The following is a 17,262-nucleotide window of genomic DNA, read 5'->3' as shown; positions in this document are numbered from 1 at the left end:
TGTTAACCCGACAGTCTTAGAGTTAAGGATTGTACTAAATAATAGTATATGATAAGTAGGGCTATGACAACAGCATATTCTTTTCTTTGTTTCCATTCTCCATTGATATCTTATATGTTTTTATGTAGAGTGATGTGGTTCTCGGTTGATTAATTGTGTCTAATTGTGTCGGATATATACTTGAGAGTAAAAACAATGAAACGAATATGCTGTTGTCCTAGCCCTACTGATAAAATAAGTAGTCAACAATGTATATTAGTCTACATCACACGGCAGTGTCTTTCAGAAAGTAAATAATCACAACATTTATTTGGTTCTAATATTTTATATAGTTTGATTTTTCTTTAGTTCCTCTGCAGAGTATAAAGCGTCACACGTCTTCTTCCAATCTCTATGAGGAAGGAAAAAAGTCCTTCGAAAAACGTATGTCTCGTCTTGCAGATCGAACCACAAAAGCCTGACCTGTCTTGGCTTTCTGCCACATGCTTTTTTTTTTTCTACATCACTACTGGAGAACAACTTCCGCTGTTTTCTACACTTCGCCACTCATTGTATTTTATTTTCATCCTTATAAATGCCCAGAACTTCCCAATTCCTTCCTTCTTTTTTGTTTTGTTCGCCATTTTGTTTTCGTGTTCTTAAATTGTTGGCGTTTTCTGTTTTCTATTTCAGCTTATACACTTTAAAAAAAGTAACAAGCAAAAAATAACAAGCCAGTTCGTTTCCATGGTAACTGGAAAAACAGGAAGATTGTGCATGAGATTGTGAAGACAGTTTCGTTTGCATCGTTTCTTTGATTTGTGTTTTTAACATGTGAACAATCTCATATTACTTCACATTTTTGGAACCCTCATGTACATCCGAAACCGTTTATGTTTGTTCACAGTTCATCTGTCTGTTACTCTGCTATTCCTTTACTCTTTGGATCTTCTGATTTTCTTAGAATAGGCTCATTAATTTTTTAATTTTCTGGTTTTCTTAAAATCAATTCATTAGTTTTTTAATTTTCTGATTTTCTTAAAACTAATTTATTAGTTTTTTAATTTTCTTATTTTCTCAAAATTAGTTTATTAGTCTTTTTTAGATGTTCTCCAAATTGGTTATTTATTGGCCATTTAAGTTTATGATTATCTCAAAATTATTTCATTTCTGTTTTCACATAATTAATCCATTAGTCATTAATACTCTGATTTTCTCAAAATTAATTAATCAGTTTTTCATTTTCTGTTTTTCTCAAAATTGGTTCATTATATTTTTTTTAATTTTCTGATTTTCCCAAAATTACTTTATTAGTTTTTTTTTTTTCCAATTTTCTCAAAATTGGTCCATTAGTCTTTTAATCTTCAGATTTCCTTAGAATTAGTTCATTAGTCTTACATTATGCTTCATGTCTGGAGCAATTTCCATAAAAAAGAAACTCACTGGTTTTGAAATGATATCATCAACGTTAAATGTTTTATTTTCTTATTTTGTTTTATGACATAAAACCTTTTGGACTTATTTAATGTAGAATCCAATAATTAAAAAAAAATATTTTCATGCTTCAAGTATTTCAAATATTTATTCATAATGTTTGGTTTGGTTGTTTTGTTTTACAGCATATAAATACTTTTCTGATTATTTAATGCAGAATTCAGTAATTTTCAAACATGTTTTTATGCTTCAAGTCCTTTATATCCTCAAATATTTATTCATGATGTTTGGTTTGATTGTTTTGTAGTAAAAATTATTGTTTTTGACTTTGCAGGACATGATTGAGTTTTGCAAGGGGAAAAGAAGAAAAGCAAAACAATAACATCAATGTTTGGAACGTTTTAGGTCAAGAAGCCAGTATCTTTAGACAACCTGATCTGGTAGCACCTTTTATCAAGGTTATACAAGAAAAGTAAAAATTAACTGCTTTGGCCACATTGTCAGAAGAGGTGCTGAATGCAATGTTTACCAAGAATACAAGGGATAATTTTTAGAGAAGGGTCTTGTTGTGGTCAGCTTCCAAAGTGCTGGACTTACCAGAGCTGTAGCGATGTACAGTTTAATTTGCTTAATATTAGTAATATGGAAATACAGAAAGTGTGCAAAGATCTTATAGGCATGATGCAATAAAGTCCAGTACAAAAACTGAAGGTTTAAGTCACATGATCTTTCTACTTACCTAATGGCTGAAGTGGCAAAGACTTGACCATTCGATCCAACACATAAGACCACAATTGAGGCCACTACAACAACGCAGTCTGAAAGTACACCAAAGCGAAGAAAAACATAAGTAAAACATGCAAATATTGTGCAGTGGGTTAAAATTCCATGTACAGAGTTTGTAAGAATTTCCCATCTATAAAACAATAGCTTGAGGCTGCTTCCTAGCTGACTACAACACCACCGTTTTCAAGTCCAATGTTAACAAATATTCGTCGAGCTATCCTCTTAAATAATCAAATTCCACCCTCGTTTCCAACCATCTCATCGTATCGATCATCATTCAACTAACAGATTCATTAACCTTTGCAGTGAATTGTCGTAGATTCTTGAAAATTCATTATGTTATTGGTATAATCTTATGAGACAATTGACTAATTTGTATGATTTCAGGTTCAAATGAACAGCTACAGTAGGAATTGGAATACACCCTATTAAAGCCTGATTGTCACAGCTGGTGAATTTCAAAAGTGCAATCTGGACGTGAGAGAACACTTTAGAAAAACGATATGCAATAAAATTCTGTTTTAAATTTGGAAAAAATGCCACAGAAATGTATGGAATGCTTCAGACTGCTTTTGGACCATCTTGCATGAATCAAGCATCAGTTTTTGAGTAGCATAAGAGATTCAAGGAAGGCAGGGAGTCTGTGAGGGATGATGAGAGGTGTAGGAAGAGTAAGGAAGTTAGAACATGAGAGTTGATTGGTTAAATTAAGAATTCCATGGATAAGTACCATCGTGTGTCTATAGATACAATAAGTGCACAGTTTGATGTCAGCGTGAGAACTGTACGCACAATTATTCATGAGGGACTGAAGATGCAGAAGATTTGTGTGAAGTTTGTCCAAAGAGTGCTCAGAGAAGATCAGAAAGAAAGACGTCATGACAGCAGGGAGATGGTCGAGATGATCAATTCAGATCCCGCAGTTCTTGATGCTCTGGAGACCTGCGATGAAAGCTGGATCTACTATTATGACCCAGAGACCAAGAGACAGAATTCCTGGTGGAAGCATACTGGTTCTGTCTGGCCTTCTTGTGCCTGGCAGAACAAATCCTCCCAGAAACTTATGATGATCTCTTATTTTGACAGCACAGGCTTGATTCATATGCATTGGATTCCCACTGGAGAGGCAGTCAACAAGATGGGCACCAAGACAGTTGCTCACCCTCCCTATAGTTCAGACCTTGCTCCCCATGACTTTTGGTTATTCTCTAAGCTCATGGAAAGCCCTAGAGGCTGTCGTTATGCGACAATTGATGAGATGAAAGAGGCTAAGATGGAGATCATTGACATCCTCATACAACAGGACTTCCATGAGCCTTTCCAGAATTTATTGGAATGGTACAAGTGCATTGCAGCCGGAGGAGATTACTTCGAAGGGGACTAAAGTTTCATGTGTGTACTTATCAATAAAAGTCCCATACGAAAAAAGTCTGGAAATTTATATATATATTAGTATGGGCTGAGAAAAGTAGTTACCTTGAAACATGCGTGTACGTAGATTACTGTTTTAAAAATAATAAAAATAAATCAAAATCTAATATACATCCAAATAAATTATGGGCGACTTTCTAAGTAAATAAAAATGAGCTTCGAGGCGAGACCACTATTTCACCGTATTTAAAGAAAAGAAAAGAAAAAAAACGACATCAAATCTAAAAATTTATAAGCAATAAAAATAAACAGTAAAGTCATCTAGGAGTTCGTGGCGAAATGGTTAACGTGCTGGACTGTGGTAAACACAGTCTAGAGTTCGATTCCTAGAAACAGTCAAGCTACGCTGATAAGAGATAGTTTCCTTGAAACACGCATGTACATAGATCACTGTTTTAAAAATAATATATTATAATATTTTTTAATCAATATTAACAATTATTTTCACATGTACAGATACTAGTATTCCATTCTTATGCATTTATCAGTGTAGGAAATGATAACTACTGCCAGCCAAGATATAATGACTCAATCACAAAGTCCACCTTTGACTCCTTAGTCTGATACTCTACATTCAGTTAAGATAAAAATGAAGTATAATAAGTCTTCAGACGTACCTCTCCACCGTACTGTATACCGATACTCTATGGCTGACTGGGATAGCTTCCGTACATTCATATCTGATCTACCTCTCCATTCCATGTTTAAAAAGGATGTGTCCTCTATAGTATCAGACCTGACCGAATGGTTACTTGTAGGCATAAACCAATTCATACCATCCAAAAAATTCCAACAAAAACCTAACAGCCAGCCATGGTTCTCCCCTGGATGTGCTGCTGCCATTGCACACAGAAATCACTTTTTCCATAGCTACCAACGTAATAGATGCACTGAGACTCCCCGTATTTCCTCCTACAGCACACAACATGCTAGGTAACATACAAATATCTGTGCGTGAGGTCGCCAAGCTAATCAAGAACGTTGATTCCAGTAAAGCAACTGGCCCTGACGGTATTCCAATTATAGTGTTAAAAAAGCTACAACCAGAACTTGCCCCCATACTTACCAAACTGTTTAAGCGTTGCCTTAAGGAGAAGTGCTTTCCAACACCCTGGAAAACCTCATCAGTATGCCCTGTATTTAAAAATTCAGGTGATAAGTCATCTCCCTCTCAGTACAGACCAGTAAGTCTCCTATGTGTCATGAGTAAGTTGCTGGAATCCATATTAAATAGAGAAGTAGTCAACCACCTCAGCAGAAATAACCTTCTTAGTGACACGCAATATGGCTCCCGTTCTGCTAGATCTACAGCAGACCTGCTAACAGTTATATCACATAGAATTAGCCAATCTCTCAACAAAGACTTCATTTCTAGGGCAATTGCTCTTGAAATATCAAAGGCCTTCGATAAGGTATGGCATAAAGGCCTACTTCACAAGATTTCCAGCTACGGTATAACTGGAAATGTTTTCTCTATCATTAAATCATTTCTCTCTGATAGGCTCATAAGAGTAGTGGTTGATGGGCAGAAATCAGAGGCCCACAGTATTAATGCTGGAGTCCCTCAGGGGTCCATCCTGGGCCCAACTCTCTTCCTGATCTACATAAATGATCTCCCAAAACACATACTAAAATCATTCGTTGACATCTATGCTGATGACACGACTATCTATGGCAACACAGCAAAGGCCGCAAATGACAACATTCTCTCTGATTCTCTCTCCTCAGATCTTGAGCGCGTGGTTCAGTGGGAGAAGAGGTGGCTGGTTACCTTAATGCATCTAAGACCAAGCTCCTATCATTACATCATAAACGCTCTGATCCCCATCTGGCATCAATTGAAATGAATGGCTCTTGAGGCCCCATGTTTTGGTAAGCTTCTGGGTTTGACCTTTACTCCTGATCTGAAATGGAACACATACATCAAGTCTGTGGCCAAGGTCGCTGGGAAAATGGTGGGATCCTTCTACCGCTCTAGAAGATATCTCACTACTGATGCAATTCCCTATCTATATAAAAGCCAAGTATGTCCAAGTATGGAGTATTGCGGCCACATCTGGGCAGGAGCTGCAAAAAACAACCTATCCTGCCTTGACAGAGTACAAAATAGACTTTGTGGCTTGGTGGGTGATGCCCTTTTCTCTTCTCTGCAACCTTTCTCCCACAGAAGAGACGTTGCGAGCCTGTCTCTGTTTTATCATTATTTCCACGGCAAGTGCTCGTCTGAGCTCCATTCTCTGGTCCCCCCTCGCCAATCTTTCACGAAAAACACCCGACTAGCTGAAACCACTGTCAATAATTTTCTCCACTCTTTATCCGTGCCTAAATCAAAACGTAGATTCCATGAACAAAGCTTCTTTCTTAGAAGTGCACGGCTGTGGAACTCTCTGCTGCTTGCCTGTTTCCCTCCCGAATTCAACTTGGATGTCTTCAAGTCCAACACAAACAAATTCCTGATGAATCGCCCCCTTAAGTAATGACAACTTAAATCCCCAATACTATTACTACGATACTATCCCATTGATTACTGTACACACAATAACCCTTATCCCCGAGTGGCTTCTGGGCCTTGATATGTGGTGACCTCCATGTAAAAAAAAAAAAAAAAAAAAAAGAATTCAGGCCATCAGAAGTAAACATGAGAATTGATGGAAATTATGTACCTATAAATGTTTAATCAGTGGGCATAAACAGTAAACACTTAGAGAGTATCCAATGATAGGAAGTTAGAATATTGCATTTATTCTTAGGCTAACTTCTTTTTCTTAATTCCCTATTGCGGGCTCAAATAAATATTATTTATTAATTATTAATTAATAATTACTACGTGCATAAAAGTAATAAATAATATTTAAATAAAATAATAAATAATATTTAAATAAAATAAAAAAGTAATACATCCTAAAATGTGGGCGAAAAATGTAAACAAAGGGCAAATAACTCCTTTCCTATAATAAAAACGCTCAGGGAGCGAAAAAAGAAAGAAATTAATCGCTAATAAAAAATAAATAAAAATTCAACAATCTTATATATATATATATATATATATATATATATATATATATATATATATATATATATATATATATATATATATATACTAGCAAAAGTACCCGTCGTTGACTGGGTTCAAAAACAGCCTGCAGAAAATGGACTCTGATTTATGAAAGTATGATAGGTTATGAAAAGGAAGGGTTATAAATTTGGGTTGAATTTGGGGGTATCAAAACCAAAGCAAAATATAATGAAAGTAAAAATAAAATAGATAAGCCCCATAATTTATGATACCATACCTGTTCACACTGAAACACTTATCACAATATTCTGTGGATCTATATTAAAAAACCTTGTTAAACTTTGTGACATATTTCCATTCTATGGAGGTCAGGTGTGAACGAACACCCCGTAATTTTATTATGCCATATTTCTTCAAACTGAAACATAATTATCAAAGTATACTTACGCAGATAGATATGAAAAGTCTTTATTAAAGTTTGTGCCTATTTCCATTCTATGGAGGCCAGGCGCAAACGCAGACCCCACAGTTTTATTATACTATCCCTATTTTAGTTAAAACATACTTATCAAAGTATTCTTATGTACATCTATATCAAAAACACTTGTAAACGTTTTTTTTATTTTTAAATTTTTTATTTCCATACTTTGTGGACCAGGCGCGAACGCAGACGCCACAGTTTTTTATAATAGTCAACCATATAGGAGCCTGTTCGTGACCACACACACACACACACACACACACACACATTCAGCTTTATATTATATATATATATATATATATATATATATATATATATATAAAGTGAAAATGTGTGTGTGATACTTCTCAACCTATATACACAATGAATTTTTTATCAACAGACTTGAACTTTGGTATATGTTGTATTCAGATATGTGGAAATCTTTTTAATCGGTTTTCATCCGGTAAAAGATCTGCTGATGGGTCAAAATTGAAAAATTGGTACTTGGGGTTCATCCGATTTTTATCTGTTTGTCCACAGTTTCACGAGGTTTGAAAACACTTTTTAATGAACGTGGTAAGCTGGTCTAGTGGTTATCGTACTTGACTCACTGTCTTTAGGTTTTGGTTTCAATCTCAGCTCGAGTATTTTCTTTTACTTACAAAAAGTGAATTGTTTAGAAAAAAAAACATAATACTCATATGCACGAGTCTCAATTTCTTTCCATTTTTTTTTTTATTTCAACGGCGGATACATCTTCTAGTATATATATATATATATATATATATATATATATATATATATATATATATATATATTGCTGGAGAGAACTCGTAATTGAGTATGGTGACCCCATTTATGATTAGGACTGCAATATGAGGACAATAAAGTAGGATTGCTATCTCTTTTTTTGTTTTATTTTACTTCAGTCGAAGTTCTCAGAAATCAAGGGGCCCACAACCTGGGGCTAACACTTGAACTCTATATAAGATACATAGATATTCGAATGTTCCATTAAAGTTCTTTATCTCTCAAGCACTGAGTTAGTAAAGAAATTGAGAACATAATTTTCCTCTCCCCAATTAAGCATTTTTATATGTTGTAGTATATCTTTCGTTGTGGTCTCTTGGTCTTACTGGATTCCAGGACAAGAATTTATCTAGTCTGGTTGAGTATCCAGCTTCGTGCTATTACTTGAAGTAACATCACTTGGAGAAGGTGCACCATTCCTCGGAAAAGCTAATGTGGGTTAGTCATACGGAGCAGATCTTATTTGGGCAGCGAATACTATGTGATTTTGAATATTTGGTCAGAGTTTACTTCTATGGAAAAAGTATCCTCATGCCAGGTTGTTCTGACAAAACCCTGTACAGAGAGACCTTAGACACTCGAGGACAATGTCTAGTAGGCATTCAAGTTCTCTCTGTAGGCATTCAAGTTCTCTCTGTAGGCATTCAAGTTTTCTCCCTATCTCTTGCTATCTCTAGTAATGGCTTCTGATGTGGCTTTGGAAACCAGCAAGAGGCAACCACAAGTTGAGTCTTTATTTCACATTTGGCTTCAAAAATTCCACAAGGATGTTTAAGCTAACTTTTACATCCAAATCAAAAACATCCATGCATGCGTGTTGAATATTCGTCCCTGGGGTACCTTAATGAATGGCATTTACGCCGACAGATAAAATCTGGTTGGAAGCATCAGATCCGACTGTTAACTCGGAAACAAATATAAGGATACGTGCGGACAAACCAGAGGAAAATGCATCCGCTTGTTAAATAATTGTTAAATAAACAAAACGCCGCTGGAAGTCACGTGCAGGATAGCATGTGACTACATTGAGTGTATAACATAAATTCTGCAATTGACGTCGCAGTTGAGAATGCGTAGGTGTCTAAAAATATTATTTTAACCGTCTTAAATTGGAATCAACAGAAAGTATCTCTCTTATGAATCCAACAGATCAACTTCTGTCAATTCCATGGAACGTCGTCCTCTATCACTGAGTGCGCTCGTTCAGCGCAATCGAACAATAAAGATATCTAATTATAAATATGGAGGAGTTCTGAAATTTTTTAGATGAGGGTTGATTGTTTATATTACTTGTATTGATCGGACTATTGTTCTCGTTTTGAGTGTTATTTGTGCAATATTTCATTCGGTGTATCCTCCACCTTCGTTAGGCACCTTGGAAAAGAAAGGAAGAAAAATTACTGACTCTGTAGATGGTTTCGTATTATTGTTTTTTTTTTTTTTTTTTTTTTTTTTTTTTCGCCGTGGTTTCGTATGCATGGAAAAAAATTGGAATCCGAATATGAAATGTGAAAAAAAAAAAAAAAAAAAAAAAACTCCAAGAATATGAAGCCATCTACAGAGGCAGTAACTTTTCTCCTTTCTTTTCCAAGATGCCTTGCGAAGGTTGGCGGCTACACCGACTGAAACGTTGCACGAATAACACTCAAAATGAGAACGATAATCCGATAAAAACATATAATACAAATATGGGAAGTATAAAAAAGCTGTAGCAATGCAGGGAACCGGGTATTGAAGTAACGCGACGTATGAACAAAAATGAACAAACGAAAGATGATGATGTAGAGTATCTTTTTTTGTTTTATCTTCGGGTTTCAATTTATTTTTTCAAAACAATCACAAATACAAACCATTAAACAAAAATAAATAAATAAATAAAATAAGAGTGAAAATGACCATAACGATAGTGATGATAAAAAAACTTATGCATTAGTATATACAAATAACACAGTGATTAGAATACCGAACTAATCTATAATATAAATGTCATCTGTCTGTTTAATTGTATGTATGTATGTATGTATGTATGTATGTATGTATGTATGGCCGTATGTATGTTGTGTCAGGTCATGTCATATGCTACTGGTACCATGTAACCCAGTACTACCTGTCTCATGGTCGGGTCACCGGCGACTAAACTGGTTCCCCCACCAGACTTGTTTGGTGAGGAGGGCGGCTAGTCTCCCTGGAGGATTAAAAACAAGACCTTCCAAAGGGCGAATGAACTCTTTTTCTGAGTCAACGGCCAACTAGCACCGTGTATATTTGTGTGTGTATATGTGTATTGGGGTGGAGAGGGCTCCCGTAAGCCGTAGTGAAGGCAACCTTTCTAGGAGAAGCAAATCTCTGATTTAAAAAAACCATAAAGCGGGAGACCAGTACCCGGTCTACAGTTTAATTTGTTGCTGGCTATCTTGCTCTTGCTTGTTGCTGGATCTCAACATTTTGAACCGAGAGAGAGACTTAGCTGTCGTACAAAGCTAAGACTCTGTAACATCATCTTTGTATAGATACTCCCTTAGGCATTTGGGCTCATGGATTTTAAATGTCTGAGGGAGTGGCACTCGTCTGACAAGACATTGCAATCATCATCATGTATGTATGTATGTATGTATGTATGCCTCGCAAAAGCTTTCGACAGGGACAACGGATCCTGACAAGATTGGTATCATTTTGAAGCCCGACGTCTCGGACGACAAATATCGAAAAATTGGCTCAAAACATTAATTCCATCACCCTAAACTCGGCCGTTTTGTACAAGGAGGGGTCGATTTTTTTCGCCGACATTCTAGCAAGTCTTCGTCACCATTAGATTGACTTCAGTTAATTTCAACGCTTTTGACCTCCGGTTGCGTCATAGAGACATCGGCTAAGATGCCAGATTTTCTTTCATTTTCTTTTCCGCCTTTGCAGCACGGGTTCGAGCCTGCCTGCCTACTACCACTTTTTTTGTTTGTTTTGTTCAACACACACCTCCAAACCCCCGGGCAACGCCGCGCACCCAGGCTAGTACTATCATAAACCAGAGTCAATTTTTGAAGGGTACTTTTGCTAGTTTAAAAATAAATCCTATTTCTGCATGACAGCTCAACTAATCCCACTTCCGGTTCCGTTTTTATGATATTTTCCATCTTTTTAAACGATATTCTTTGGTCCCATTTATTTTGAAAATAAATGATATTCTAGAAATATTAAAGACTTCCAGTATCCCGGTTATCTCAAACAGTAAGTCCATATTTACTAATTTGTATTTATGATTGTTTTTGAAAAATAAATGGATATACGAAGATAAAAGCAAATTACAAGATCTTTCGTTTGTCCATTTTTGTCCATAAACCACATCACTTCAATACCTGGTTTCCTGCATTGTTATAGTCGTCTTATACGCTTCCATACTTGTTTATTCGCAATGCTTCAAGCAAATCATCTTTCCTTTTTATATATCACTAGACTACCCGTGACCCGTTGGGTCAGTATGTTATATTAGCTATGGAATTAATGTATGGGCGTGACACTTGTGACATAAAGAAAATAGTTTTTTTGTGACGTAACATAAACATTTCTATGAAAGTATATTAAAATGAAAAAAGAATATAGATAGATTTCTATGAGTCGCTCTGTTTATAATTGTTTATTTTTGAAAAAAAAGACTTACAGCCATTGAATTATAAGTAGTTTGCCATACTTATAGGTAAGTCTGCACTATTCAAAATTTGATATATCGTTTAATTTAAACGCGAAAAAAAAACAATTGGGACGCTGAAAACGTACACAGTAAAACAATACGTTGTAAAATGCTCTTATGGTTGTCAAAGGTTAAAGTAGATTTATTTGTAAGAAAATTGTGTTAAAATAACTTAAACGTAATACGGAAATTAACGATGTAAAAAAATGCAGAAAGTATTAACAATTATTTAGATAATTTAAACGCGAAAAAAAAAAACAATTGGGACGCTGAAAACGTACACAGTAAAACAATACGTTGTCAACGGGTCAAAGTTGATTTATTTATAAGAAAATTGCGACAGTATACTTGCAATACAGAATAGTTGAAAAACATCCTCGCCCTTCCCATATTAAATAATAATTTCTAAATAATAACGTTAATATTTCAGTGCGCAGGTCAAATTCTGCAAAAGTAGCGATTTGTGTTTATTTGTTTACGCTGTTATGGGTTTATGTTTATGTACGCATGCGCAACCGGAAGTCGTAAATCGGATGTTGGGTTACAACACTCATCACAAGGTCATTTGAGTTTTATAATTATGTTTTTATTCATAAGTGTTAATCGTCGTTCTTTACAAATAGGACAAATATACAACACTAGACATTTTAATCCGTTAAACCGATAAAAAGTTATATCCCGTTGTTTTAGAATGAGTGCTTTATACCAAATCAATGATTGAATGTGGTTAAATTTGTGCCCATTTTTGCATTAAATACGTCATTAATCTCTGACTCTGCATCAAGCTAATGCCATAATACTTATTTTGCTGCACCTTATCACAACAAAAGTCCGTACAAAATTTTATCTAGATTGTCCCAGCAGTTTCAGAGAAAACTTCTAAGGTTAGTGTGGTATTGTGGTGACTAATCCTATTAATATCTATTAATCCCTAACTGTGCATCTAACGGATACTATAATACTTAGTTTACTGCATCTTATCACAACAAAAGTCCATAGAAAATTTAAACCAGATCGTCCAAGTAGCTAATAAAAATTTGTACAGACTAAGAAAATATAATATAGAAATATGTTAATGTAATCAAAAAGCAATGAGATTGATTTCATTTGATTTCTAAGTCGAAATCCAAATTAATAACAAATTTGTGGTTTCTGATGCATAATAACTTCAAATTTATTGTTCCAAATTTATATTCGGCTGAATAATCTTTAAAAAAAAAGTTTGCTTTTGAAAGTATATCATAAGATGGCATGATCCGTGGCGTAGCGGATAAAGTACTGAGTAAATTCAGTTCTAAGTGACACTCTTCTAGAGGTTGAATGTTCAATCGTCAGTGCGGGCAATATGAAGAAAATAATTGTGAATTATTTAAGGCTTCTACTCGATCATGGCTGATGGAACAAGAGCATGCTATCTCCATTGATTAAATAAAGGGTTCAATTCAGTATTCCATGTAGATTGCTGATAGCAAGATACACCTAAAGAAAGTCGGAAGTTACGTCAGCCGAAATGTTGTGAAAATAACACAAGATGAGGTCATTAATCTGAATGATCCAAATAAAACGAATTAGTTGTTCCTATTTTCACAAACTTTGAGCTGTTTTACTCGCCAGACTTCTTTAATTGACTTTTGTTACAGTTAGCAACTGTCACTTTCTGGTTCTTTATGCATGACGTGGCTTCTTATGGTTATATGTCATGATCCCAAATCTTCATTGGTGTTGCCACGTTATAAAAATCTGAAAAGTAGCACAGAGTTTCGTTAGAAGTTCTGTGCAGATTCCCGAGTTAAACAGAAAGATTCCTGAGTTTAACAAGATACACCTGAACATGACCAGAGTTTACATCGATCGAATCGTCTCGAGAAAAACCCACGAGATGAGAACAGTAGTGCGAACAATTTAAACAATACAAGCTTTACAATTTGTTAGTTTTACTAAAGATTGATTTCAGCAAACCCACCCTTCTTTTCTTTCAAAAGTTAACAAACAGTCCATATTTAAACGATTGTGTGTATATAAATGTATATTTCCATAAATCCACTACTAATTCACAGGGAACTACAAATGTTATTCGAACCTCCAAGTTGACACAATAAGAATGTTCGTTAATGGTCAATGTTTGGTCGACTCATATCAATGATTTGAAAGATGGAGCTTGGTATTCCTTTAATAAATTGTGCACATTATAAAGTGAAGATCAAGGGTAAGTGGAGTAATCTTGGGAAAGGAGTGGCGCCCTCCCCTACATCTCGGTATAGAAGCTCATAAAACATGAGTTTTTAGGTCGCCCTTTACTATGGACAACCAGTTTGCTTTTTACGAATAGAAAGGAACAAATTCTCGTGTAACGACAAAAAGCTGAAATACGTGTATACAGTAAATAGATTCTGGAATCACATTAGACCACCCCCACCCCACCACCACCACCACCACCACCACCAGTAGAATCATCATTGTCACCATGAATAATATAACAAACACTGGATGATTTTTTTTTTCTCGCTTTAATTTATTCAACACTGTACGTCTCAAATAACCATTAATGTAATTTTTGTAATTGAGTCGGAAAGTTATAACTAGATTTTTCTCTCCTGTGGATATTTCATAGCACTTCAACATATTTTCAGCTAATGAATCATGGACACTTAAACTATGAACATACATTGTTTTCTTACCTATGTAAAAGTTAAGTTTAAATATATCTCCCCCCCCCCTCAAAACAGAATCTTTGAAATAGCCATTAAATGGATGACTACGGAATATTTTAGTATGTATTAACAGGGGGCGCCCGGCGTTGCTTGGTCGTAAAATACATGATATTTTAATTTATGTAGATTTTGTATATACTATTATAGAGTTAATTCTCTATCGATTATTATATATTCTGTTGTAACCAATATATAATGTGATTTCAAAAGTAATATATATATATATATATATATATCTGTGTGTGTGTATATGTATATGTATATATATGTATACATATGTACATATATATGCGTATCTATATATGTATCTATATATGTATATATATATGTATGATTGTTGAGCTGGATTAAATCCGACGATATGAAATAAAATGGAAGTGGAAGGACCTGGATACTCAACGTTTCGCCCGATTTATGCGGGCTTCTTCAAGAGGGATGGTCATTGACGAGAGAGTCGGAGGATTGGGGCTATATATAATGATGGGGGAGAGCAGCGTGTTTTCCTTATGTAAATTAGATGTCATATATACATGTATATACATTTTATGAGAGAAGAACTAATTAGAGTAAACTAGTGTAGTGGGTTACGTCTAAAAGATAAAATATCGTAGAGATTAAAAATTGTGTTTGGAAATATAGCGGTGATAGATTAAATAAATAAAATGACACGAGATTACGAAAGAATTTTTTTTTTTTTTTTTAAATTAGAAATAATTGAATTGGGATAAAATAGCGCAGTAACTTAAAAGATGGTATCTAAAAATAAGAATAGGAGGTGATAAAATGGAGTCTAAAAATAGATAATGATAAAATACAGTAAATAAGTAAAATAAAAATAAAATTAAGTGAAATTACGATTTTTTTTTTTTCGCGTTTAACCGGTGTCTAAGTTGTTTTCTTTGATAATTATTTTCGACAGAAAGGGAGCAACGTGGAAAAAACCTTTTCTTTGCTTAATTATATTGCTGGAATGGGAGATTATAGCTGACTCAATTAAACGTCGTGTGGATCTGTTATGTATGTGTTTAAGGAAAGTTGCTTTGTTAAAATCAAAATGGTGGTCGTTTTCCATGATGTGACAAAATATGGCGTTGAGTGTATTGTTGTTTTTTACATCTCTTTTGTGTTCATATATTCTTTTATTTAAATTACGTTAAGTTTCTCCTACGTATATTTTTCCACAATCAAGGCAGGGTATGGAATATATTCCGGCTTTGGTGTTAATGTTGGTGTTAGTTATAATTTTACGTGTTAGATCCCTAATTGTTAAAGAGTTTAGTTTTGTTATTTGAATGCCTGTCTTATTTAGGTTCTTATATATTGTGTCGTTGTTTTTATTAGTTGGTAATGTTAATTGTCTGTTGTGTATCTGGCTGTTTAAGGAATGGTCTCGGTTATGGTAAATTTTTAGTGCTTTTCTTTTTGTATTTGCCAAAAAATGTTGAGGGTATTGCAAGTTCATGAATGTACGTTCGATATACTCAAATTCTTCCACGATGTATTCTTCACTACATATTCTCAGGGCCCTAAGAAAAAATCCTATTAGAATACCTCTTTTTACTTTATCATCGTGATGAGAGTAAAAGTGTATGTAATCATTTTTATTCGTGACTTTCCGATGGACTTTAAAACTTAGATGATCATTGTTATTTTTATTTTTTAAAGTCCATCGGAAAGTCACGAATAAAATGATTACATACACTTTTACTCTCATCACGATGATAAAGTAAAAAGAGGTATTCTAATAGGATTTTTTCTTAGGGCCCTGAGAATATGTAGTGAAGAATACATCGTGGAAGAATTTGAGTATATCGAACGTACATTCATGAACTTGCAATACCCTCAACATTTTTTGGCAAATACAAAAAGAAAAGCACTAAAAATTTACCATAACCGAGACCATTCCTTAAATAACCAGATACACAACAGACAATTAACATTACCAACTAATAAAAACAACGACACAATATATAAGAACCTAAATAAGACAGGCATTCAAATAACAAAACTAAACTCTTTAACAATTAGGGATCTAACACGTAAAATTATAACTAACACCAACATTAACACCAAAGCCGGAATATATTCCATACCCTGCCTTGATTGTGGAAAAATATACGTAGGAGAAACTCAACGTAATTTAAATAAAAGAATATATGAACACAAAAGAGATGTAAAAAACAACAATACACTCAACGCCATATTTTGTCACATCATGGAAAACGACCACCATTTTGATTTTAACAAAGCAACTTTCCTTAAACACATACATAACAGATCCACACGACGTTTAATTGAGTCAGCTATAATCTCCCATTCCAGCAATATAATTAAGCAAAGAAAAGGTTTTTTCCACGTTGCTCCCTTTCTGTCGAAAATAATTATCAAAGAAAACAACTTAGACACCGGTTAAACGCGAAAAAAAAAAATCGTAATTTCACTTAATTTTATTTTTATTTTACTTATTTACTGTATTTTATCATTATCTATTTTTAGACTCCATTTTATCACCTCCTATTCTTATTTTTAGATACCATCTTTTAAGTTACTGCGCTATTTTATCCCAATTCAATTATTTCTAATTTAAAAAAAAAAAAATTCTTTCGTAATCTCGTGTCATTTTATTTATTTAATCTATCACCGCTATATTTCCAAACACAATTTTTAATCTCTACGATATTTTATCTTTTAGACGTAACCCACTACACTAGTTTACTCTAATTAGTTCTTCTCTCATAAAATGTATATACATGTATATATGACATCTAATTTACATAAGGAAAACACGCTGCTCTCCCCCATCATTATATATAGCCCCAATCCTCCGACTCTCTCGTCAATGACCATCCCTCTTGAAGAAGCCCGCATAAATCGGGCGAAACGTTGAGTATCCAGGTCCTTCCACCTCCATTTTATTTCATATATATGTATATATATATATGTATAT

The 17,262-nt window shown here is 34.4% G+C and overlaps 1 protein-coding gene across 2 annotated transcripts in view; it reads right to left on the bottom strand.

The window, feature by feature from the left end:
- The window catches only part of LOC145248106 (potassium voltage-gated channel subfamily KQT member 1-like), a 760,452-nt gene that overhangs the window by 296,878 nt on the left and 446,312 nt on the right, over nt 1-17,262 (bottom strand). For both annotated transcript variants that reach the window (XM_080109897.1, XM_080109898.1), the window contains exon 4: nt 2,153-2,231. In XM_080109897.1, coding sequence (XP_079966023.1) covers nt 2,153-2,231 — 79 coding nt within the window. The remainder of the gene's footprint in view (nt 1-2,152; nt 2,232-17,262) is intronic.

Source organism: Euprymna scolopes, chromosome 26, assembly GCF_053919585.1.
Source record: "Euprymna scolopes isolate OS-2025 chromosome 26, ASM5391958v1, whole genome shotgun sequence".
In the NCBI taxonomy this organism is placed as follows: Eukaryota; Metazoa; Mollusca; class Cephalopoda; order Sepiida; family Sepiolidae; genus Euprymna; species Euprymna scolopes.
The sequence above is the reverse complement of the archived record's forward strand: the minus strand, read 5'-3'. Positions and strand labels throughout refer to the sequence as shown.